Genomic DNA, 26,426 nt, shown 5'->3' on the forward strand with positions numbered 1-26,426 from the left:
TTGCAGTGAGCTGAGATCTCACCACTACAGCCTCTGTCTCAAAAAAAAAGGGGGGGGATGGGGGGAGTGGGAGCTAGTATATAATTGAGTATCTCTCATCTATACATATTAAGGCTTTTGACCATTACTAAATTCTCCCAGCAACTCTCTGAGAATACTGTAATTCTGGTTTTGCTGATTAGAAAACCAGATACAAAGAGGTAAAGTCACCTTGTTCTAGGCCACATAGGTGGGAATTCAGAGTCAGGACTGGAAGCAATGATTTATTTTTAATATCTCATGTAATGTTAATCTCATAATTTAGGGCATAACTCTTTTTTTTTTTTTTTGAATTAAATACATAGGTATTCTGGATTTATTTTTACACCAACTAGATGTTTTTAAAGGACTTTTTTTTTTTCTTTTTTTTCTCCTTTTTTTTCTTTTTTTTTATTATTATACTTTAAGTTCTGGGGTACATGTGCATAACGTGCAGGTTTGTTACGTATGTATACTTGTGCCATGTTGGTGTGCTGCACCCATCAACTCGTCACCACCCATCAACTCGTCATTTACATCAGGTATAACTCCCAATGCAATTCCTTCCCCCTCCCCCCTCCCCATGATAGGCCCCAGTGTGTGATGTTCCCCTTCCCAAGTCCAAGTGATCTCATTATTCAGTTCCCACCTATGAGTGAGAACATGTGGTGTTTGGTTTTCTGTTCTTGTGATAGTTTGCTGAGAATGATGGTTTCCAGCTGCATCCATGTCCCTACAAAGGACACAAACTCATCCTTTTTTATGGCTGCATAGTATTCCATGGTGTATATGTGCCACATTTTCTTAATCCAGTCTGTCACTGGTGGACATTTGGGTTGATTCCAAGTCTTTGCTATTGTGAATAATGCCGCAATAAACATACGTGTGCATGTGTCTTTATAGCAGCATGATTTATAATCCTTTGGGTATATACCCAGTAATAGGATGGCTGGGTCATATGGTACATCTGGTTCTAGATCCTTGAGGAATCGCCATACTGTTTTCCATAATGGTTGAACTAGTTTACAATCCCACCAACAGTGTAAAAGTGTTCCTGTTTCTCCACATCCTCTCCAGCACCTGTTGTTTCCTAACTTTTTAATGATTGCTCAGGGCATAACTCTTTTACCATTTTGGACTGTATCATTTCATTCATATGATAATGACACTGTAGCTCCCCCCTCACCTGCAGCTTCACTTTCTGCAGTTTTAGTTACCTGCGGTCAACCATCATCCAAAAATATTAAATGGAAAATTCTAGAAATAATCCACTCATAAGTTTTAAATTGTGCACTATTCTGGGCAGTGTGCTGAAATGTCGAGCAGTCCTGCTCTGTGTGACCCCGGACGGGAAGCCTCCCTTTGTCCAGCATATCCACGCGGTATGACTCCCGCCCGTTTAGCCACGCAGCAGCCATCTCACTTACCAGATCAGCTGTCTTGGTATCAGGGTGTTTGTGTTCAGGTAACCCTTCCCTTGCTTAATAATGGACCCAAAGCCAAGAGCAGTGATGCTGGCATTCTGGGTTTATTTTATTAGTATTGTTGTAAGTCTCTTACTTTGCTTAATTTATAAATTAAACATGATCATAAGTACATATCTGTAGGGAAAAGATGGTATATATAGGGTTCTGAACTATCCTGTGTTTCAGGTATCCACCGTGGGTCTGGAAATGTATCCCCTGTGGAGAAGGGATGACTACTGTGTATGTAAAAATCACACTGTGTGAAATGTTATATCCTCCCCTTTCCTCAGTTTAACGTTGTTTTGAAAGAATTTTCTCACATTACTTGAAAACACTTAGGAAACCATTTTTAGTGACTGTAGTATTTTACCAGATAGATACGCCATGGTTTACTTAACTATGTTCCTAATGATGGGTGCTTATATTGGATCTAAGTTTTGCTGTTATTTGTAGTGCGCCAATGGGTGACTCTGTGCACAAACCCTTGCCTGTACTTTTGTGTATTTCTCTGAGGATAGATTGCTGCAAAAAAAGACCCACTGAGTGTGAGACTCTAAATATTTGGAAGGCTTTCAGTCTGTTTCCATATTGCTTTCCTGAAAGATTGAACCAGTTTATACTTTGTAAGCAACAGTGTTTGAGAAGATCTCTTTACTTTCCTTAACATTGGCCTTTGTCATTTCTTAAACTTTACTGATTATTTTGGTAACCAGCTTGTTTTTATAATTTGAATTTCTTTGCTTCTCAGTGAAATAATAGTTTCTTTTATATGAGTATTAACCATTTGTTAAGAACCACTATTTGAGTCCAAAAGAAAGGTGTATAAGAAGAAAACTGCACAATTCCAGTAGGAAGGACTTGGGGTCAGGGTCCCTGATGTGTTGGAAGGTTGAACTTTTTGTTGTTGGTGTTTCCCCTTGCCTTAAAAAGTCCATATTGCTTGAATGTTGCAATCTTGGGCAAGGCCAGCAATTAATCTCAGGGACGATGCCACTTTCTTCTCCTGGTGCTGGTCCTTTCTGACAAGAGAGAACATGGTGTTAGGGCTGAGTGCTTGAATGCTTGCACATACGACCCAGAAGGTTTTAGATATAACTGGGGGTTCATTCCTTGAGTGATATCTTTGTGAGATGACATTTTGCTTGTTGTTTGTGTGTTTTATAATGAGGAATCAAAGTGGGTATTCTAGGAAGATCCAGTGTTTCCCTATTCTCACTTTGCATTACACACAATCCGGGGGGTGACTCAGAATCCAGTGCTGTCCTGCCTCTCCCAGTTAGCTGACACCATTTTCTTGACTAGAGCCTTAGTTTTCTAGGCATATATTCTAATGATGGAACATTTTGAAATGCAGTTTATTTTTGAGTTTATTGAATTTTTTTAATAACACATCTGCTGCCCCTAAATTGTCATCTTTTATATTATAAGGTCTAGTTGCATTAGAAATAGCTCTCCCAACCCCACTCCCCCAGTGCTCAGAACACTGAACCCCATACTACACTTGGAAAAGGATTGGATGTCCTAAAGCATTGGTTATGTAATTGTGGGTTGGCTTTCACCCACTGAGCTTTACTTCCTCCTGTGATAGTGAAATACAAGCTGGCAACAGTAATTAGATCTCAGAAAAGCTTGTCACAAAGCACCACAGACTGGAGAAACTTGTAAGCTCTTTTTGCACTGGCTGAAGTTTTTGAGTACCACTACCTTCCATCTGTAGAGTGTAGTAACCTTAGACAGGTAGTGCTTTTCTTCTGTGCATTAATTTTAATTAAGCAATGACACCTACTTTCTTTTCCAGTCTGAGATCTGCATGTAGCTAAACTGATCAGGTGAGTGCTTTCCCACCTTTGATCATTGATACTGCTTGGAATATACTGGAAAAAGAGCAGCAAGCAGAAAATCTCCCGTTTCCACAAGCTGCTGACTAACCCAGAATTGCTAGATTTTGTGAAGCAAATGAATGCTATAAAAGAAGTCAAAAAAATCGGGGAAGATGTCCCTAGGACATGGTCAGGCCAAACCTTGAAAGATCAAGTGACGTTACAGAGGTACAATTATAAGAATATATATAACTCAAGACTTACATATGTGTTAAACAGTGCATTGCTCTTTGCAGTCTACAAAGGATTTTCTTTTTAATTCTCACAACAATTCTGCAGAGAGAGGTAGTGAGAGGTTTAATGCTTTGTTCGACATAATTTGCTGTTAAATAGCCATCCACTGGCAGAAAATTTGAACTGTTGTGTTTTCTTTCCTGTGTCATTCATGGTTTCAGTCCTGAAGAGAAGCCCACTAGAGCCCAGCAGGAGAGGAGAGTGGGAGAATCCCTCACCCAAAAGTTCTCATTGGCATCATTTAGTGACACTCAGGATGTCTCCAGTTATTGTTAGAATTTAAAGTTAGGTTCATCCCTGTGAGGTCCAAGAAAATATAAAAATAAAATAAGGGTCTACCAGTATTAAACATACTCAGTAATCACTTTTGAAAGGAAAAGAGTTAGTGGAAAAAATGGAAGAACCACAGCAAAACTAAAATAAGTATATAGAGATATATTGCGAGACACGGTGGCTCACACCTGTAATCTCAGCACTTTGGGAAGCTGAGGCAGCCGGATCACTTGAGGTCAGGAGTTCAAGACCAACCTGGCCAACATGGTAAAACCCCGTCTCTACTAAAAATACAAACATTAGGCCGGGTGTCGTGGCTCACATCTATAATCCCAGCAGTTTGGGAGGCTGAAGTGGGCAGATCACCTGAGGTCAGGAGTTCGAGACCAGCCTGGCCAACATAGTGAAACCCCATCTGTACTAAAACTACCAACATTAGGCTGGGTGCAGTGGCTCATGCCTGTAATGCCAGCAGTTTAGGAGGCCGAGGTGGGCAGATGACCTGAGATCAGGAGTTCGAGAACAGCTTGGCCAACATGGTGAAACCCCATCTCTACTAAAAATACAAAATTTAGCCGGGCATGGTGGCCCATGCCTGTAGTCCCAGCTACAGGGAGGTTGAGACAGGAGAATCGCTTGAACCCAGAAGACGGAGGTTGCAGTGATCCATGGTTGTGCCACTACACGCCAGCCTGGGTGACACAGCAAGACTCCGTCTCAAAAAAAAAAAAAAAAAAAAATATATATATATATATATACACACACACATACATATACACACCAACATTAACCGGGCATGGTGTCGTGTGCCAGTAATCCCAGCTACTTGGGAGGCTGAGGCAGGAGAATCGCTTGAACCCAGGAGGCGGAGGTACTGCACTGCAGCCTGGGTGACAGAGCAAGATTCCATCTCAAACAATATAGATAGACAGACAATGTTAGATAACTGCATAATTATTATATGTGTGTATTAATATATAAAGCAATCACTTTCAGAAGGAATAGTATGTTAAAAAAAGGTAATGAAAGATTTTAAAACAAAACACTTCATGAGACAAGAAGTTAGAACAATTACGACAAACTAAAAGAAAAAGCTGGGAATGAGATCGAATACAGCCAAGTATTTCCTGCAGTTTTAAAACCTTTACTCCCCATTTTTGGTTTCTGGCCACAGATTATGTAATATTTTTCATTACTTGAACTGGAATTACAAAGATTGATACAGAAGGTGGTCTGATAAGTCGACTGGGTCCTGCTCCTTGTATGTCTTAGGTCCAAACCAAAATGAGTCAATATTTGGACAAGATATCAGCCATGCAGGGCTTATAGGCAGGTAAAGGAGATGGCCCATTATTACAGGGATTTCAAACCAGGCTTAGTATTCTCTTACCCTGGCACTGCCAATTATATTTATTTATTGGAAAATGATAACCTTAGAGTTAAGCTATATGCTTACAAAAGAGGCACTGCTTATATGAGTTCTATCATGTCCAGGTTTACATTGCCCATTAGAAAACAGAACAGCTGACCTGGTGCAGCAACTCATGTCTGTAATCCCAGCACTTTGGGAGGCCAAGGAGGGAGGATCGCTTGAGCCCAGGAGGTCAAGGCAGCATGAGCTGTGTTAACACCACTGCACTAGACCCTGTCTCAAAAAAAAAAAAAAAAAGTGGGGCGGGTGTGGCGAGAGAGAGGAGGGGAGGGGAGAGGACACCTGATCAGACTCCTCTGAAGTGGGACTTGAAAAGTTTGTCACAAGCCCTGAGTTATTCTGATGGAACAGAGAGTTGTTAGATCACAGAATGCAAAGTAACCTACTGCATTTAGCCCTTCAGTCTTTGGCCTAGCTGTAGGCCATTAAGTTGAATAGTGCTGGGAATTGTTAAGAATATAATGGTCAAAAAGGACAAGCAAAGTTGTTTCCCTTCTGGAACTTACACTTTAATGGGGGAGATAGACGATAAGCAAGTAAAAGTAATTGAACAAGGCAACTGCAAATGCCACCCTCAGTGAGCTCTTGAAAGACAAATTATTTCACCTGCATGCCACAGATACACAGGTGAATGTCTGTGCCTTGAGAAATGCATAAAAGTGACTGAACTTTTGAGGTCCACTGACTGGGCTTTTGTTTGATATTTACTGCTAGTGAATTTTCCAGCCTGCAAATGTCTTAGAACTTCTAAATACATTTTTTTTTTCGTTTAGGTTGCAGAGAACACATCTTAGAAGATGAAAAACCTGAATCTATCAGTGACACTACTGACTTGGCTCTACCACCTGAAATGCCGATTTTGATTGATTTCCATGCTCTGAAAGACATCCTTGGGCCCCCGATGTACGAAATGGAGGTGATCAATTTCTTTTTTTTTCCTTTGCTTTTTGCTCCAGTCAATGAAAGGAACACTTTATTGAGGCCCCAGGGCCATAGGGCCTGGGCAGGAGGCTGCCCTTTGGGGAAGGAAGAGCCTTATTTGACCTTTTTGGGACGTAGGTTGTTGGTGTGGCCACACTTCTTGCAATAGTTGACAGCATGGGGGCGCAGGCAAGCACAGCTCTTGTGGCAGATCATCTTGTCACAGTTGTATTTCTGGGCAAGGTGGCAGAGGGAAGGCTCCGTAATGCCACCTCGCAGGCGCAGCATCAGGTGCTGCAGCGTGGACTCTTTCTGGATGTTGTAGTCTGAGAGAGTGCGGCCATCCTCCAGCTATTTGCCCTCAAATTATCAGACACTGCTGGTCAGGTAGGATGCCCTACTTGTCTTGAATTTTGGCTTTGGCATTCTCAGTGGCGTCACTTGGCTCAACCTCAAGGGCGATGGTCTTGCCTGTGAGGGTCTTCACAAAGATCCACATCTCAGCGTCTGCGGCTCGGCGAGTCTCGCTCCATTCTCCTTTTTTTCATTGGTACTCACTGATTCTCTCAGGTGGTTGCTTAACAGAGAAGTAGAATTGGGTGTTTCCAGAGGCTGAATTTTGCCTTAAGATAGAAACTTTATTTCTGTATGGTATTGCGTTTTAGTGCTTAATGTGATAATATGACTGTTGCCAGGAGCCAGAGATCCCAGCCATATCCTCTTTTAGAACCCCAGTCTCATTTTATTCTCTACCATTCAGTTCCTTTTTAAGAACAATGCCTCTGACTCTTCTCCTTAGAAAAATTCCATATTCTTATGTGTACTTTAATGAGGGATTTCTTTGTGCTATCAAGGGCTTGGGGGAAGAGGCAGAGAATCAACCTGATACAGGTGTGGAAACATGAGCATAGCTTAGCTTCAGACTGTGCTAGTGCAGACCGAGATGACATCTTTCAGGAACCTATTGTCCCATTGTTAATAGTTCCTTTAGGGTTAAACCCACATGCAGGTCTCGCCCTGTTTTCATCTTTCTCTCCTAACTATACCTCACAGCAGAAGGCCTGAGCGCCAAGACTGAGTTGAGGCAACTGATGGAAATAGATGTTAGAATATAACTGCGAAGGGTGTTGTGAAATAATTTATAGGGTGCTTAGATGAGCCTTCATAGGTTGGTTACTATAAAAATGTTTGTATTATACTACTGAATTTAGCTTTATCATCACCTCCTTATCAGTTTAAGGAAAAAATATTTTCAGAAAATAAATCTGATAAATTATGCAGAAGATAATCTCTCCATCTAACATTTGTAATCATTACCAGTAGATAGGTTTTCCTCAAGTTCTTAAACTGAGTTGATGAGAAATAGCCCCCAAGCCTGTCTTGTTTATCCATTTAAACTCTAAGCTGGTCATTAAAGCTAATGAGCCTCTCTCAGAGCTCTCAGTTACAAGAATAGAACTTGTTTACTCTTGACAGTAAATCTGGACTCGAACAATAGAATCAGAAGCATTGTTTTGATTATTTGAATTCTTAAGATATCATGGATTTGAATTTTGAAGTATTGAAAGAACTTGAGCAAAACATTGTTGATTGAGAAAGTGAACAAAACCCGCTTTCTCATTCTGGGAGGATCCAGTGACTTTGAGAGTGAAGACACAAACAGGTTTTGACTCCTGCATGGCCGATGGCCTTTTTCTCTAGGCTTCCAGAAAACTACATTCCAACAGTTCTTTGAGGATTTAAACTAGAGCAGCAAATAAAGACAAAAGATTAATGCATGTCTCTGTTGCATATACCCCTCTCGCCCAGCCATTTCTGCTGATGTTAAGTTTGGGAGCATTGCTGACATTCCTAGAGCATTAGCAAAGAAAGAGCCAAGAGAACAGAAATGAGAAATTTTATAAACATTGCTTACCAGCTCTCATTGTTAGCATCAGAGAACCTTATTTTCCTTGTAGCATGTGAGCTTTACGTAGTAACACTTTTACCAATGAGAGTCTGCAGAAAGACTCCAGTAGCCATTTTGTCTTTTATTAATAGCATCTTAGAATGGAAGATGTAGTGCGTCACATGCGTCCATGTGAAGAGCCCACCAACCAGGCTTTGTGTGAGCAACAAGGCTGTTTATTTCACCTGGGTGCAGGCGGGCTGAGTCCGAAAAGAGGCAACGAAGGGAGATAGGGGTGGGGTTGTTTTATAGGATTTGGATGAGTAGTGGAAAATTATATTCAAAGGGGGTTGTTCTCTTGCTGGCAGGGGCAGGGGTCACAAGGTACTCAGCTGGGGAGCTTCTGAGCCAGGAGAAGGAATTTCACAAGGTTAATCGCTCAGTTAAGGTGGGGCAGGAACAGATCACAATGGTGGAATGTCATCAGTTAAGGCAGGAACCAACCATTTTCACTTCTTTTGTGATTCTTCACTTGCTCCAGGCCATCTGGATGTATACGTGCAGATCACAGGGGATATGATGGCTTAACTTGGGCTCAGAGGCCTGACATGGTGTTTGAGTGTTGGGAACATTGTGTTCATTTTTTTCATGCTTGAAAGTGAGAACTCACCCTGTAGCCTGGGGTCTGTCTCTACCCGGGGTCTTATGACCACCAGCCCCAAATTACTTAACCACACAGTCTACCTCTGCTTTTGTGTCTATAAAATTAAGACTTATAGAACATTTCTTTCTTGCCCATGAGGGCTGTCACTGTGCTAGGAGTATAATTCCATTTTACATACAAGGGAAAAGTTTAAAGAGATTAAATGAGTTGTACAAATTCACATAAAGTGCAGTTGGTAGAGTTGGAATTCAGACTCAGATCAGCTTATTCCAAGTCCATTATTCTTTCTCCCCTTCTACAGCACCCTGTCAGGTCAAGATAATTCCTGCCCTTGGCTGCTAGAAGAGAGTGGCAGTGATATATTAGAGTTTTTTAAAAAGGCATCTGCGCTACATCAGATTCTCATTCATATTCTTACTAACTCTAGTGCTCTGCTTTGGAATGGGAGAGGCTGGGCTCAACTTGTTGACCACTACCATTTTTGTATCTCTTGGCTGTCAGGCACTGTGCAAGGCCCTCCACAAGTGATCATTTAATCCTCGGTCATGGTTGTCTTTCCAGTAACAGTTGAGGAAACAGGCTTAGAGTATTTAAATAACTCGAGAGAAGACACAACTTATGCCAGAAATGAGATTTGGTTCTAGGCCTGACCAACTCCAAACCTAGTGCTCTATTACTCTAGAAAAACGTCACAGGCAACCTGAGCAGGGCCTCTGTTCTTTGCAGAGAGCTCACAGGTGGACCTGAGCAGGGCCTCTGTTCGTTGCAGAGAGCTCACAGGTGGACCTGAGCAGGGCCTCTGTTCTTTGCGCTTCACAAGTGGCCAGTCTTATTTCTCTATTTCTTTGTGCTTTCCTAGGCAAAGAATCTGAAGAGAGAGGTTACACTAGGAATATTGGAATACATGTTGAGGTGTTCGCAAGATGTTACAAGATACCTTTCGTTTGTTTGTTTTTACTTTTTATTTTTTGAGATGAGGTCTCACTCTGTCACCTAGGCTGGAGTGCAGTGGCATGATCATAGCTCACTGCAACCTCCAACTCCTGGGCTCAAGCTATTCTCCCACCTCAGCCTCCTGAGTAGCTGGGACCACAGGCGTGTGCTACCATACCCAGCTAATTTTTTCTGTATTTTTTTGTAGAGATGGGGTTTCACCATGTTCTATACTGGTGTCAAACTCCTGAGCTCAAGCCATCCACCTGCCTCAGCCTCCCAAAGTGCTGGAATTACACGCATGAGCCACTAAACCCAGCCGATACCTTTTTTTGTCTAAATGCCTATATTCTCCCTTAGGATAAATTACAGTCTAGGGTCTGTGGTTTCTTCTAGAAAGAGTTTCATTCATTTAATAAATACCTATTAAGGACCTAACATGTGCTTCTGGCAATACAGTAGTAAATAAGCAAAGTATGATGTCTGCCTTCATGGATCCCACTTTAGTGCAGGAAAAAAAATCGACAGGTAAACAAATAATCACAAATTGAAGTTGATGCTATAGAGAAAACAAACGGTGGTACTGAGATAGACAGTAACTACTCTAGCTGTATCTGAGGTCTGTTTTAGAGGTAGAAGTAGACATGCTGATGGGAAACAATTGGGGAATGAAGGAAAGTTATCAAAAGGGACTTACGGGTTTCTGGCCAGAGTGACAGGGTATGTGTGTAGTAGTGCCGTTTACTGAGATGGGGAAGACTGGGGGAGGGAGATGGGGAGGGAGTGTTGCAAAGAAAACTGGGGGCTCTTTTGAACACATTAAGGTTGAAATATCCAGGCCAGGCGTGGTGGCTCATGCCTGTAATCCCAGCACTTTGGGAGGCTGAGGCAGGTGGATTGCTTGAGTCCTGGAGTTCAAGACCAGCCTGGGCAACATGGCAAAATCCCTTCTCTACAAAAAATACAAAAATTAGCTGGGTGTGGTGGCTCACGCCTGTAGTCACAACTACTTGGGAGGCTGAGATGGGAGGATCACTGGAGCCTGGGAGACAGAGGATGCAGTGAGCCAAGATCACGCCACTGTACTCCAGCCTGAGCGACAGAACAAGACCCTGTCTCAAAAAAATAAAATAAAAGTTTGAAATATTGGCGAGGCATAGAAGTAGAGATATTTGGACATTCAGATCTATGGCTCCAAGGAAAAACCCAAGATGGAGATATAGATTATAGGGTTATCAGAAAGTAGAGGATATTTAGAGCCCCAGAAATTGAGGCTTTGACATCACCTAAGAAAAAAGGAGACATAAAAAAGCAGGTAGCCTAGAAGCAAGCCCTGAAGTACAGCATTATTTAGGGATCATATAGAGAGAAGAGGAGCCAACAAAGAAGTCAGGAAAAACAGAAAGGGACTGGGAAGGAACAAGCCTTCAGGGAAGAGGAAAACCAGGATGTTGTGCTGCCATAGAGACAGAAGAGGAGAATATTTCAAGAAAGAAGGGACATCAGAATGTGTTTACTGTTTGAGAGATCAAAGAAGATCAAGGTCAGAACAAATGTGTGTTGGATTTGATGGCATGCAGGTTGTTGGTGACCTTGAAAGAGATTTCACAAGGAAGGAGTGGTGGGGATGGTAGAAGTTGGAGTATGTTGAAGAATGGGAGGTGAGGAAGTAGAATTAATGTGTAGGCAGCTCTTTAGAAGTTTGGCTGTAAACAATTGCAGAGAAATGAGGCAGCTAGAAGAGAATATGGATGTCAAAGGGAGAATGTTTTCAAAATAGTAGCTGCTGCTAAGAGTAATCCAGGAGAGAGCACAGGACTGATGTTGCAGGACAGAGCAGTGGTACGATAGAAATAGTCTCCAGGAAAGTGAGAGGGGGTGGGATGCTAAGCACCAGTGAGGAAATGGCTTTTGATGGGAGAAGGGATACTTTTTGCAAGGTATTATGTAGAAAGGGACAAAAATATTGAGTTATCTATAAGGAAAAGATTACAATGATGGGGCTAACGTGTGTGGGCTGCACAAGAGAGGAGTGAAGCTAGGGCAGAGCTGCTGTATGATGGGAATGTGCTGGAGTTCATGGCTTGAGTACAGGCGAGCTAGAAGGATAAGAAATGATGATCAGGGGTTTCAGAGGTAGTATGGTTTCTGTTGGTGATAAGTACCTGGAAGAGGGTGGCTGAGTTCAGGAGGCATTTAAAGAACTGAGAAGCCAGGTTTTGGGTGAGCATCATGCCTTCACTGAAGACACCCAGGGTGATAGCAGGGGCTGGGGTAGAAAGGAAGGAGCAGTGTTTAGACTCTTCCTGAATGTCAGAGACAGTGAGGAGAAAGTCAGGATGGTAAAGCCAACTGCCATAAGCAGGGGCTCAGAAGGGTAGAAGAATAAGGCCTGAAAGTAGCAAGGCGGCCTCTTACTCACTAAATCATAAACTCAGTCTCCTTGAGCTTGATGTCTTCTTCTGATAAATGGTGATAAGCATGTGCACATTATCACAGAGTTTGAATTTGGGGAGTCAGTGTACCCACCATATTGCCCAGTAATACTAAAAAAGAATAAACAAATACTAATTTCTGCAACTACCATACTCCATAAAAAGAGACCTATCCCCAGTCACCAAAAAATCCCCACTGTTTTTCTACTCCAAATTTTGTACATAGTTAATAACCTTATACCACCACTTACTATTTTTTACTTTCATCGAAGATGAATCTACAAAAATATATTAATGTCAAAAAATGTTACTGACCTAGCAAACTGACAGTTCGGAAGTAAGGTAAGAAGGCACAATTTTATTAATTAATAATATCCTTTAGTATTCCCTAAACAGATCGAAAAATGGTGGATTAGTTCATTCTTGCATTCCTATAAAAAAAATACCTGAGACCAGGCACAGTGGCTCATGCCTATAAATCCCAGCACTTTGGGAGGCCAAGGCGGGCGGATTGCTTGAGTTCGAGACCAACCTGGGCAGCAAAGTGAGACCCAGTCTCTACAAAAAATACAAAATATTACCTGGGAGGCTGAGGTGGGAGGATCACCTGAGCCCAGAAGGTTGAGGCTGCAGTGAGCTGTGATCACAGCATTGCACTGCAGCCTGGGTGACAGAATGAAAACTGTCTCAAAAAAAAAAAAGAACTACCTGAGATTGGGTAATTTCTAAAGAAAAGAGGTTTAATTGGCTAACGGTTCTGAAGGCTCTACAGGAATCAGAGCCACAGCTCCAGCATCAGGCCAGGTGCGGTGCCTCACGCCTGTAATCCCAGCACTTCAGGACCCGAGGCAGGCGGATCACGAGGTCAGGAGTTCGAGACCAGCCTCGCCAATACGGTGAAACCCTATCTCTACTAAAAATACAAAAATTAGCCAGGTGTGGTGGCGCACACCTGTAGTCTCAGTACTTGGGAGGCCAAGGCAGAAGAATCACTTGAACCCAAGAGGCGGAGGTTGCAATGAGCCAAGATCATGCCACTGCACTCCAGCTTGAGGCACAGAGTGAGACTCCATCTCAAAAATAAATAAATAAATAAATAAATAAATAGCTCCAGCATCAGCTTCTGGGGAGACCTCGGGAAACTTACAGTTCTTGGCGGAAAGTGAAGGGGGAGCAGGCATATCATGTGGCCAGAGCAGGAGCAAGAGTACAGGAGGAGAGGTGGCCACACACTTTTAAACAACCGCCTCCCGAGAGAACTCACTCACTATTGCGAGGACAGTACCAAGGGGATGGGGCTAAACCATTCATGAGAAATTTGCCTCCGTGATCCAATCACCTCCCACCAGGCCCCACCTCCAACACTGAGGATTGTAGTTCAACATGAGATTTGGTGGAGACACAGATCCAAACCATATCAAATGGGTTCCAGGAACTTAGCCTAGATTTCAAATTTAGGAACAGTGTCATAGGTCACCTTTTCAAAATACATGAAGTTTCCTACAGAAACAAGATCAATTAAGTGCATGTTTTAAAAATAAAATAAAAATAAACGTTACTACAAAAAAAAAGTGGGGAGGAGCAGGAGTGGGTGCAGGTGTCCCCAGGAAGCCTAGGCATCGCTCACACTGCCTGTGCTATCACGGCAAGACTCAGAACTGCCCCGAGTCCGAGGAGGGGCCACGCGAGTAGGTGGGCCTGGGCACCTCCTCAGTCCCTGGCTGTGCCCTTTCACTCTCTCACTGGGAGACAGAATCCTGAGTTTTCTGCCTCAGGGAGCCTGCATGGAAAGAGTAGGTCACTGCAGGAAATCAGGCTGGTTTTAGGAAAAGGAATGGACATTAGGCACCTCCAAAGGGACAAAGGATCAGTATACCTGGTTGGGGACAGGATTCTGTCATTTCATTATTCCTGACTCTCATGTTTTCAAGTGTCCCCCACCTCATATAAAAGCCTCAGTGTTGGCTTCTGACCATGGTGTATGAAAAGCCCTTGTCTAAAAGTTACTTGCTCTGAGAAAATAATGAAGAAGAGGATAGACACGAAGACACTTTAAAGCCTCCTGAATAGAATGCATCCAGAAGCGAATTCCAGGAGATTCTATCATCATGCTTGCCTTTCAAGCAAACAAACTCAGCTGCTAGAACTGAGAAAGAGTGTAAACACCAACTAAATGCCCCAAAGAATCATGGTAGTAAATTACTTCTCCGTGCTGCTCCATATAAACCTGCTGTGCCACCTGTTGAGGGCAGCACTGATGCTGCATGTTCAGTCTGGTCCCAGGCCCCGGCAGGAATCCGCCATTGTGCCAGCCTTACTGGAAGGATTGGAGAGCAGCTGGTTCTTAGCAATGCAAGTGTCAGGCCAGCCTGGGGCTGCATAATGCTGCTTAAGAGATGACAGTGGTGGACCCCAGCACCTCTCCGAGGGATGTAGAATCTGCTCTTCCCATTTCTGAATGCTACTGAAACAAATCTACAACTAGAAAAATCAAATATTCATGAATTCAAGACTTGGGATCTCAGTACTAAGACTTTAAAGAGGTTGCCAGATGGATCACTTCTGTGGTGACAGCCCTGGCAGGAGCATTGAAAGTGCTCTGTGAGCTACAAAAGAAACCAGTTGATGGTATGAACACCACTACAGGGCCCTGCACACCACAGCAATTTGACAGCTCAGGTTCTGTGTCTCACGTGACGCCAGGCTTGTCCTTGGCAAGAAGGCCTACAAAATTCTTCATATCTCCATTCCTTGGCATCTGCTGGCAAACTCCTACTCGTATTTTAAGACTCAGCCTCTCCTGTGGCGCCTGTGTCTTCTCTCCAGACAGGGAGGGACCCCTGCCTCTTCAGGGCTCCCCACACTGGAGTATAACTGCTCCTGTGTCTGATGCCTTTAGTCTCTCAGTGCCGGGAGGTATTCATGCTTATGTCCCCATGGCCTGTAACAGAGCCTGCATCAGGATGCTTGGAAAGGACTGTTGAATGAATGTCAAATATGGGTCCCTCTGATGGGTCTATACATGTTGGTCTAGGCTTGAAAGGGTCACAAAGAGTTGTGCATACTTACGATTTCAATCAAATATCACTATTTTTAGTTAAGAGGGAAGAGTAGTGTGAAATTGTCAATGATTAGATACTCCAAATGTTCTTTAAAAACTAATAGCATTGATGTATTAAGAATGCAATCATACATTAGAAGACACATTCTATTTTTAGATTTTTACTTAGTTTAAATTCTTCCTTAATCTGCATATTTACCTTATTGACAGAATTATTTCAGAAGAAATTGATCATTTCATGGAACAAGATTTATTAGACACAAAAGAAAACTGAATCATAACAATTGTACAGGTGGGAAATTGAACAACAAAAATGACCCTGAGATACCCACATTCTACTTTGGCATATAGTGGGAAAAACATTCTAGACTTCAAGTCTAGGCCTGTCTTGGCTAATGTAACTGATGACTTCACAAACCTGTCATGGGACTAGAAGCTGAAAGGAAAATACTGGTGGATAAACACCATGTTGAAATTATGTTGAGTCGCTTATTTGCTATAAAACACAAATTGTTTTGTGTAAAGGGGTTAAGATGGCTGGAAAACTGTCTCCATTCAAGAGCAAGAAAGCAGCATGTGTCTTATCCTGTACCTCCATATTTACTTGTACTTCATCATTTCTGAGGGAGAAATACATGGAAACCAGATGCTTGATTGTTACAGTTTCAGAACACATCCTTAAAGAATATGACTCCAAGTCTAAGAATTGTAGGTCCTTTGCTTCTTAGATAACTACTGTTAGCCTTGATCATAGAGATTCCAGGTTTGATAATAACTTCAGTTCTCCCCCCTGTATATGTAGACGTTAAGTTACACAAATTTGGCATTACTCTCATTTTCAGGTTAATATCAGAACACTTGTTATCAAGTCAGGATAGTAATTGTAAGCCTAGATGCTCTAGGTTTGGCTATACGTAGTTCTCTACACCACCTACCCTTCCAATTAACAATTTACCAGTTGCTTCTATCCCAAGTACCAAGACTCTCCCGCAAATGGGGAATACTGGAAACTGGCTTGGCTTCTTGAAGCAACAGTAATCAGTAAGATCTTGGCCGGGCATGGTGGCTAATGCCTGCAATCCCAGCAATTTAGGAGGCCAAGATGGGAAGATTGCTCAAGCCCAGGAGTTCAAGACCAGCCTGGGCAACATTGTGAAACCCCATCTCTACAAAGAAATACAAAAATTAGCTGGGCATGGTCGTGGGTGCCTGTAGTCCCATCTACTCGGGAGATGAGGTGGGAGATCACCTGAGCCCGGGAGGCAGTTGCAGTGAGCCAAGATTGCACCACTGCACTCCAGCCTGGGTGACAGAGTGAGACTCTGTCTCAAAACAAAACAACAGTGTGGCTGGGCGTGGTCACTAATGCTTGTAATCCCAACACTTTGGGAGGCCAAGGAGGCAGATCACTTGAGGTCAGGAGTTCAAGACCAGCCTGGCCAACGTGGTGAAAGCCGTCTTACTAAAAATACAAAAATTAGCCGGGCATGGTGGCACACGCCTGTAATCCCAGCTACTTGGGAAGCTGAGGCAACAGAATTGCTTAAACTGGGAGGCAGAGGTTGCAGTGAGCTGAGATCATGCCTCTGCACTTCTAGCCTGGGCTACAGAGCAAGAACTCTGTCTCAAAAAAAAAAAACAAAACAAAAAAAAAAACAAGAATCTTACTACTGCTTCTTTGGAGATACTTTTGGTATTATTTTGACAATTGAATTTTGAGGATTCAAATATAAGAAAGGGATTATTCTTGGTAGAGGTAACAAAATTGTACCAAATGACCTTTTGTGTTAAACACGATTCAGTCACCCAACCCCAGAAAGGAGCCTGAATGAAGTCTAATTTGGGTGACAAATTCCCACCCAAATTAGATGTATGTCGTTCAGGTATAGAGAATTGATTTTATATTAGAAAAAACAAACCTTGTGAACAGTTTTTTAAATAACTGTTTCATGATTTTCTGTAAGTAGTACTGATCTCTTACATACAGATCTTTTGTGTCTTTCTCCTCAAGTTAGTATACAACAGGGCAAGTGGCAAAGCTCGAGGAAAGTGTGACCTGAGGTTCATGCTGTCAGCTCAATGATGCTGGAGTTTGGCCTGTCAAATCTCTAACCTGTCAAATGAAGTTAATTAGGATTAATTTTTTTTAATGTATGTTTACTACTGAAAATAAGTGCTCAGCCAGGCACGGTGGCTCACGCCTGTAATCCCAGCACTTTGGGAGGCCGAGGCTGGCAGATCACCTGAAGTCAGGAGTTTGAGACCAGACTGGCCAACATGGCAAATCACCATCTCTACTAAAAATACAAAAATTAGCTGGGTGTGGTGGCACATGCCTGTAATCCCAGCTACTCGGAGCCTGAGGCAGGAGAATCGCTTGAACCCAGGAGGCGGAGGTTTCGTTGAGCCGAGATTGCGCCATTGCACTCCAGCCCGGATGACAGACACTTGTATCTCAAAAAAAAAAAAAAAAAAAGGAAAAGAAGTGCCCAGTAGCTTCAGTGGGTGCCACACAATTCTGGAGTAATTTTTACAATCAGGATTTTCATTGTCCAAGCCCCTTAGAAAAAGAAGCAACCCAGCCCCTTACCCAGAAAGTCAGGCTGTATACTGCTGTTCCTTAGTGAGGTCAGCTCTCAGTAGAAACATCTCCTGTTTGGATTCGTGCTTAGTTGACCTATTGTGTTCAGTTCCTCTAACATGAGTAACTTCTAATGGGTAGGAAATTTTAAAGCTCAAAGGGTGCACTGAGAATTAACATTACTGATTTTCCACTGTTACTTTTTAGTGTTTTCATAACTTGGATGTGTTAACCTATGGCTCATCACCTATGCTCCTAATCTCAGGTGACAACATGTTCAATTTAAGATGGCAGGCAGTACAGTGGACCTCTCATCCCATGGGAAAGAACCCAGGATGTTTATTATGTAGTATTGTATAGTCTCTGCAGCAGTAACAGAGAAAGTTAAAGGTAAGCGGTGGAGAAGTAAAACCTAGAGTTTCTAATATAATCCTTCTCACTTTTCTTTCTAAAAAAAAAATAATAATAAGAGACAGGGTCTCACCATGTTGCCCAGGCTGGTCTCTATCGAACTCCTGGGACCGAGCGGTCCTCGCCTCAGCCTCCCAAAGTACTGGGATTATAGGCATGAGCCACTGTGCCTGGCCAAGTTCACTCTTCTTAAAGGTCTGCTAATAAGAGGGTTTCCACTTTTTGAAACAAATTCATGATTACCTAAAATGAAGCTAGGTTATGAAGTATATATAAATATGCAGCCCAATAGGCTGGGTGCGGTGGCTCACACCTGTAATCTCAGCACTTTGGGAGGTTGAGGCGGGCAGATCACTTGAGGTCAGGAGTTTCAGACCAGCCTGGCCAACACGGTGACACCACATCTCTACAAAAAATACAAAAATTAGCTGGGTGTGGTGGCCTGTATGCACCCATAGTACCAGCTACTTGGGATGCAGAGGCAGGAGAATCACTTGAAGCCAGGAGGCAGAGGTTTCAGTGAGCTGAAATTATGTCACTGCACTTCAGCCTGGGCAGTGGAGTGAGACTGTCTCAAAATATATACACATATTTGCAGCCCAATAAAGACACTTAGATAAAACTATTGGGTTTATTCCTTGAAAACTAGGGCATGTGTAACTAGATCTGGCTTATAAAAAGCAAAGTTATTTACATATGTTTTAAGGTAAAATTGCTTCTGATAAATGTCAAAGAGGAAGTTTAGGTCTTTCTCCTGGCAGAAAGCCAGAGAGTAAGTGCTGAATGTGACTCAGAATGATGTTAGGTAACAAGGACTTTGAGGTAAGTGGCTGAAGTCCTCTGTGAAATCAGCCAACTCTTGCAGGATTGTGTGGTATCAGTCACCTGCAAACACTTCGGCATTTGCCAGCCCAACTCTGATCATTCTTCTTCTTTCAAGGTATCTCAGCGTTTGAGTCAGCCAGGAGTAGCAATAGGTTTGGCTTGGACTCCCTTAGGTGGAGAAATCATGTTCGTGGAGGCGAGTCGAATGGATGGCGAGGGCCAGTTAACTCTGACCGGCCAGCTCGGGGACGTGATGAAGGAGTCCGCCCACCTCGCTATCAGCTGGCTTCGCAGCAACGCAAAGAAGTACCAGCTGACTAACGGTAGGAGCCTGCACCCGGCCAGGCAGGCATGACCCAGGAGGTGACACCATTCCATGGCGGAGACTGGCATGAGCTCGAGACTGCTAGTTACGCCTCTAGCGAAGTACACACTGTTGCTTTTGAACCCCTGTGGAAATTCTAGTTCCCATTTCAGGACTATTTGACTAGTGCCTGAACTAGAAACTAATTCAAAAGGTTTATTTTGTTTTAATCCAACTTAGAGTGGAACTATTCTTCTAGACCCTCACTCAAATTGTACTCTCCACTAATATTTTGAAGAATTCATTTACCCTAAACATTCATTTTTGTTTGTGACTTTTTTTTTTAGGAGAAAAAGAAAACAGGTTTAATTTTTCTACATTAAAGTCCTTTTTTCCTTTTTAAAGCTTTTGGAAGTTTTGATCTTCTTGACAACACAGACATCCATCTGCACTTCCCAGCTGGAGCTGTCACAAAAGATGGACCATCTGCTGGAGTTACCATAGTAACCTGTCTCGCCTCACTTTTTAGTGGGCGGCTGGTACGTTCAGATGTAGCCATGACTGGAGAAATTACACTGAGAGGTCTTGTTCTTCCAGTAAGTATGAAAAAACCAATTTATATGGTTTTTATTTTTTATTTAATTTTTTAAAATTAACATTATTTTTAAATAGGGGTTTTGCCTTCTATGAAAACCTTGGTTTTAAGTATATATTAAATTTTTATACCTGTAACTAATTCATATTTTAAATTTTTGATCAAATAAAAACTGACAATTTTTCACATTTTCCCTTTTTTTTTTTTTTTTTGAAATAGGTTTCATTCTGTTGCCCAGGCTGGAGTGCAGTGGTGTGATTGTAGCTCACTGTAGCCTCCAACTCCTGGGCTCAAGCGATCCTCCTGTCTGTCTCCCAAATAGTTGGGACTATAGGAGCACGCCACCATGCTCAGCTAATTTATTTTATTTTGTGTAGAGACAGGGTCTCTCTGTGTTGTCCAGGCTTATCTCAAACTCCAGGCCTCATGCAGTTCTCTCATCTCCACCTCCCAAAGTGATGGGATTACAGGCGTGAGCCCCCGCATTCAGCCCATGTTTTCCATTCTAAGAAGATTTGCTAAGGGAGAAAATATTAGTGTGGTCATCAGAAATACCAGCAGTTCACATGAAAATTTGAGGCCTTGTTCTACTTGACAAATTGTTAAAGATATAGCACGTGTGCAAAATAGGATAGTAGCTTTTTTTAAATTTTAAGCTCATTTCTTAAATTTGAAGTTTCTTTGAGACCTCCTCTCCCCCTGCAGAAAACTTTGCTAGTATAGAATGGAAACTCTAATAAACATTAACTGTATCTAATGACTACATTTTGAAAAGGTTCTATACATGTGGGGTCTTGAGGCTCCAGATCCTAAACTGCTTATAAAAATATTGTGATAAAATGTACAGAACTTAAGAGTATTTAGATTTTAAGTTATTAGTTGCCAGTATTAGTCTACAACAGACTAGACAACAATTTAGTCTACAACAAGATTTTGGCAGGTTCATAGCAAAATGAGGAAAAAAAAGGAAATAGTCTTTTTTTTCTCCTATTGAGATGGAGTCTGGCTCTGTTGCCCAGGCTGGAGTACAGTGGCACAATCTTGGCTCACTGCAACCTCTGCCTCCCAAGTTGAAGTGATTCTTCTGCCTCAGTCTCTCAACTAGCTGGGATTACAAGCATGCACCACCACGCCCGGATACTTTTTTCTATTTTTAGAACCTCTGTAGAACAAATGGGTTTTCTACTTGGTCCCCTCTCAGAGCAAATCGTAGCCCAAGTAAAGGCTTCCACAGCCTCAGGAGAGGACAGCCACAGCGGCCTGGAGTACACCTTCAGCTCCAGACTATTACAAGAGGCAGGACGGAAAGCAGGAGCACTTGAAGGAAAGGCCTGCGAAGGCTGGAGAAAACCTCTTTCGAGAACAGAGGACAAGACGGGGCTTTGAGATTTAAAAGTGGTCAGAGAATTATTCAGGAAAAAACTATAGTGAAAAACAATTTGTTCTAACAATTGTTAGAACTCCAGCATCTAAAAGGAGTTCTAACAGGAAGATGAAATGGAACAAATTATCCAAGAAATAATTGAACATTTCCTAAAAGTTAGGCATCTTCAGATCGAAAGGACCATTACTAACCAGGAAAAACATTTCATCCTCTTGACTTTTCAGATCACTGAGGGTAAAGTGGCCTCAGCACTGACACTGGATGTGCAGTACCTTCAAAATTATGAGGGAAAATGGGCCGGGCGCGGCGAATGATGTCTGTAATCCCAGCACTTTGGGAGGCTAAACAGGAGGATAGCTTAAGTCCAGGAGTTCAAGACCGGCCTGGGAAATATAGTGAGACTTCATCTCTACAAAAAATTGTTTTAAAAATAGTAATGAGGCTGGGTGTGGTGGCTCACGCCTGTAACTCCAACACTTTGGGAGGCCAGGGTGGGCGGATCACTTGAGGTCAGGAGTTTGAGACTAGTCTGGCCAACATAGTGAAACCCTGTCTCTACTAAAAATACAAAAAATTATCCAGATGTGTTGGCACATGCCTGTAATCCCAGCTACTCGGGAGGCTGAGGCAGGAGAATCACTTGGACCTGGGAGGCAGAAGTTGCAGTGAGCCAAGATCATGCCACTGCACTCTAGCTTGGGTGACAGAGTGAGACTGTCTCAAAAAAAAAAAAAAAAAGTAACGAAAGCTGTGAGGGAAAATGTTTTAAATCTAGTCTTATATACGTGGCCTTACTATCAATCAAGTGTGAAAGTAAAATATTTTCAAATATGCAAGGCATCAGTTCATCTTACACTCTTTTGAAGAGGGTATTTTGAAGGAGTACTTCAGCAGCATGAAGAAAACCTTGAAAGAAGATGCCAGGCCGGGCGCCGTGGCTCAAGCCTGTAATCCCAGCACTTTGGGAGGCCGAGGCGGGTGGATCACGAGGTCAGGAGATCGAGACCATCCTGGCTAACATGGTGAAACCCCGTCTCTACTAAAAAAAAATACAAAAAAAACTAGCCGGGCGTGGTGGCGGGCGCCTGTAGTCCCAGCTACTCGGAGGCTGAGGCAGGAGAATGGCGTGAACCTGGGAGGCGGAGCTTGCAGTGAGCCGAGATCGCGCCACTGCACTCCAGCCTGGGTGATACAGCGCGAGACTCCGTCTCAAAAAAAACAAAAAAAAAAGAAGAAGAAGATGCCAGTGGGGCAGGAAGGCCTGGAGCAACCAGTCTTAATGGGAACAGATGCTCAGAGGGCTCCCAGAGGGCTGTCTCCAGGGCGTGCATATGCTGGGTGCTGTGACTGAGAGCAGTATTTGTGAGCAATTGCTGCGCAACACATTACCCCAAAGCAAGAATACTTCATACTCTCCATGTTTCTGTGGGCTAGGAATTAAGGAGAGGCTGAGCTGGGTTCCTGTGGCCCAGGGTCTCTGGGCTTACAGTTTGGGTTCCAGCCAGGCCACAGTGACGTGAGGGCTGACAGGCTGGAGAAGTTACTTCCACGGTGGTTGACTCATGTAACTGGCAAATTGGTCTTGTTTGGTGGCAGGAGGCCCCAGTTCCTCACCTGATGGGCCTGCCCATAGGCTGCTTGAGTGACCTCAGACATGATGACTGGCCACCTCCAGGGCAGGTGATCAAGAGAGATCCAGGCAGCAGCTCTCATTTTGTGTGACTCAGCTGTGGAGCTCATACAGCATCACTCCCACCACACTCTGTTTCTTACCAAGTCACAAAGCCTGGCCCACATTCAAGCCGGGGGACCATTGTAGACATGTTTGAAAGCCACCATAGGAGCCTAGTTTGAGGATATGTTTTACCAGCACGGAAGTCCTGGCTTTAAACCTGTAGAGAGGGAAGTAACTCCAGCACACAGCTAAGCTCTGCAGGAGCGGCGCTCATGCATGGTCAGAATCACGTGCTGCTTTTTCAGATCAACCTAAGGACAAGACGGTTGTGATTACACCTGGAATGCCAATGTTTACTTTGACAGTATTTATAAAAAGAATCATTGACTGAAGGGGAACTCATACCTATGAACAATTTAAAATCCGCCCCCCCATCAGAGTCTTTAATACAACACCAATTGAAACATTTTAAAAAGGTTACTACTTGCCAACCTTTTTCCTGGCTTTCCTAGCTCATACGGTAACAAAATGGAAGATGATTTGGATGTTTTAAAATAGTAGTAAATTCAGTGAAAGCAAGCTGGGTCAGGATTTCTTTCAGCTTGAGGGTGATCATTAACCCTAAAAACGTTTTTCTCTCCTTACAGGTGGGTGGAATTAAAGACAAAGTGCTGGCAGCACACAGAGCGGGACTGAAGCAAGTCATTATTCCTAGGAGAAATGAAAAAGACCTTGAGGGAATCCCAGGCAATGTACGACAGGATTTAAGTTTTGTCACAGCAAGCTGCCTGGATGAGGTTCTTAATGCAGCTTTTGATGGTGGCTTTACTGTCAAGACCAGACCTGGTCTGTTAAATAGCAAACTGTAGGCCCAAAACTCAACTTTTTAGAATTTTAAGTTATGAAGTGCTCAAAGGTACTGACACGGTTGATTTTATTCACACCATTAGGGGTATGCAAGATGTCCCTGTTCCGTAAACATAATCACAACAGTAATAAACCAAGTAGTGGCTAGTGTTTAGTATAGAAACATAAGATGTTCATTTAGTAAACTGATAAAAATCGAATTCTTGTCTTGTTTTTAGTGGGATCCTTACTGTCCCTGGAAAGATACAGCATAGTGGTTCTCAGCACAGTCTCCAGAACAGAAGCATCTGTAGTACCTGATAACTTGTTAGAAATGTACATTCTCAGGCTCCACAGCAGGCTGCCTGAATCAAATCCTGGGAGGTGGGGGCAGAAATCTGTTTTAAGAAGCCTTCCAGGTAATTCTGCACAGTCAGGGAACCACTGGTATAGACCATTACTTAATGGATTTACCTGTAGAGTTTATTGGATCCTGAAACCAATCACTTAGAACTGGGAAAAGATGAAAGTATAGCCAACTATTCTTGACTAATACATATATTCAAGTGGACTGGGTGTGATGGCTAACACCTGTAATTCCAGCACTGTGGGAGGTCGAGGCAGGCAGATCACTGAGCCCAAGAGTTCAAGACCATCCTGGCCAACGGCGAAAACTCTGTCTCTACAAAAAATAAATTATACAGGCGTGGTGGCACGTGCCTGTAATCCCAGCTACTCGGGAAGCTGAGGCACAAGAATTGCCTGAACCCAGGAGGTGGAGATTGCATTGAGCTGGGATCATGCCACTGCACTTCAGCCTGGCTGACGGAGCGAGACTCTGTCTCTAAAAAAGAAAAAACTCAAGTGGACCCTACGAAGAAGCCTACACATCCCAACAGAAGCCCCTTCTTATGCTGAGGGAAGCAGCCCTCAGAACATGATAGCTTGTATCCAGCAGAGTGGCACATGCTGGCACACCTCACAGAAGCACCCTGGCCCTGGATGCCTGCAACCTCAGAAGAGTGCAGCTCCCGGAGGGAGGCAGCCATCCATCTGGGATGGTCCTAAGCATGGAATCGTAACTCCTGATACCGTCTCCTATTTCTTGCTTGGCTACACCAGTTTCCAAATCTGATAGATGTCCATGCCCATGTGCTCCTGCTGGGACTCAATCCAGGCTGTGTATGACTATGAAGTCAGGATCACCTGCTTACTGGCTGTGTGAACTTTTTGTATCTTGGTTTTCCTCATCTATGAATTCCAAGTAATGCTACCTAATTGTTACTGTGAAGATTAAGTTCAAATGCAATGTGAAATAATATTAAGCAATTTCTAGTTACTCTAGCCAGTAATGGACTTCAGAATCTTATATTACACAATATAAGAATATATATGGCCGGGCGCGGTGGCTCAAGCCTGTAATCCCAGCACTTTGGGAGGCCGAGACGGGCGGATCACAAGGTCAGGAGATCAAGACCATCCTGGCTAACACGGTGAAACCCCGTCTCTACTAAAAATTACAAAAAACTAGCCGGGCGAGGTGGCGGGTGCCTGTAGTCCCAGCTACTCGGGAGGCTGAGGCAGGAGAATGGCGTGAACCCGGGAGGCGGAGCTTGCAGTGAGCCGAGATCTGGCCACTGCACTCCAGCCTGGGTGACAGAGCAAGACTCCGTCTCAAAAAAAAAAAAAAAAAAAAAAAGAATATATATGTAAAGACATTTTGGAATTTCCTGGATGAGAAGAAAGTCTGGGCTGGGCATGGTGGCCCACGCCTGTAACCTCAGCACTTTGGGAAATCGAGGCGAGTGGATCACTTAAGCTCAGGAGTTCTGGACCAGCCTGGGCAACATGGCAAAACCCCATTTCTACAAAAAATACAAAAATTAGCTGGGCATGGTGGCACCCGCCTGTAGTCTAGCTACTTGAGGCTGAGGTGGGAGGATCAGGGAGGTCGAGGCTGCAGTGAGCCAAGATCACGCTGCTGTACTCCAGCAGCCTGGGCGACAGAATGAAACCCTGTCTCAAAAAAAAAAAAAAAAAAAAAAGATTTGGCCAAAATACTGTGATAAAATAGCAGACCTGCTGATAAAGTTTATCTGAATGCATTCTGAGAGGAAAAGTCCAGACCTAGGACTAGTTACGGCAGTTGAAGAGAAAGAACATCAGGACGTTTGAAAATATGCCATTGACTCTTATCAACTACTGTAATTTTATCATTTCCAATGTCATCTAAAAGGGAACTAGAACAAACTGTGAATTCACTTTCAGCAACCAGAGGGAGCTAATCCACATTCACATGGCTCTGCCCTGTTCCACCCAGCAGGGACAACAAAGGACGTTTTTAGTATCACTTGGGGTTCTCAGTATTCTTCCTTTAGTCCCGACACAGGCAGCCTTGCACTTGTCTGTAGCAGCAGGAGGGCACTTGCTTTAAGCATGTCTTTCGAAAGGCGCCCATTGAGAGAATAATGCATTTTCCCCTTGCAGTATATAACATGGAACATGCTAGCTCTTTTTTTTTTTTTCTTCCGGGGTGGGAGGTTAGTTGTCTAAGCTCTTCCTTTTTCACCTGGTTTTTTTGGGGGGGGGGGGGGGGGGGG

General features: G+C 43.2%; 1 protein-coding gene and 1 pseudogene across 3 annotated transcripts in view; one reads left to right on the forward strand and one right to left on the reverse strand.

The window, feature by feature from the left end:
* Positions 1-26,426, forward strand: part of LONP2 (lon peptidase 2, peroxisomal) — a 125,523-nt gene that overhangs the window by 85,247 nt on the left and 13,850 nt on the right. For 2 of the 3 annotated variants that reach the window (XM_025369573.1, XM_025369574.1), the window contains 4 exons: positions 6,077-6,219; positions 19,138-19,345; positions 19,732-19,922; positions 23,628-25,151. In XM_025369573.1, coding sequence (XP_025225358.1) covers positions 6,077-6,219; positions 19,138-19,345; positions 19,732-19,922; positions 23,628-23,849 — 764 coding nt within the window. In that variant the 3' untranslated portion in view covers positions 23,850-25,151. Of the gene's footprint in view, positions 1-6,076; positions 6,220-19,137; positions 19,346-19,731; positions 19,923-23,627; positions 25,152-26,426 lie in introns of those variants that run through there. The other variant, XM_025369572.1, reaches the window with a different exon arrangement.
* Positions 6,339-6,729, reverse strand: LOC112613774 (annotated as a pseudogene).

Source organism: Theropithecus gelada, chromosome 20 (genome assembly GCF_003255815.1).
Source record: "Theropithecus gelada isolate Dixy chromosome 20, Tgel_1.0, whole genome shotgun sequence".
NCBI lineage: Eukaryota > Metazoa > Chordata > Mammalia > Primates > Cercopithecidae > Theropithecus > Theropithecus gelada.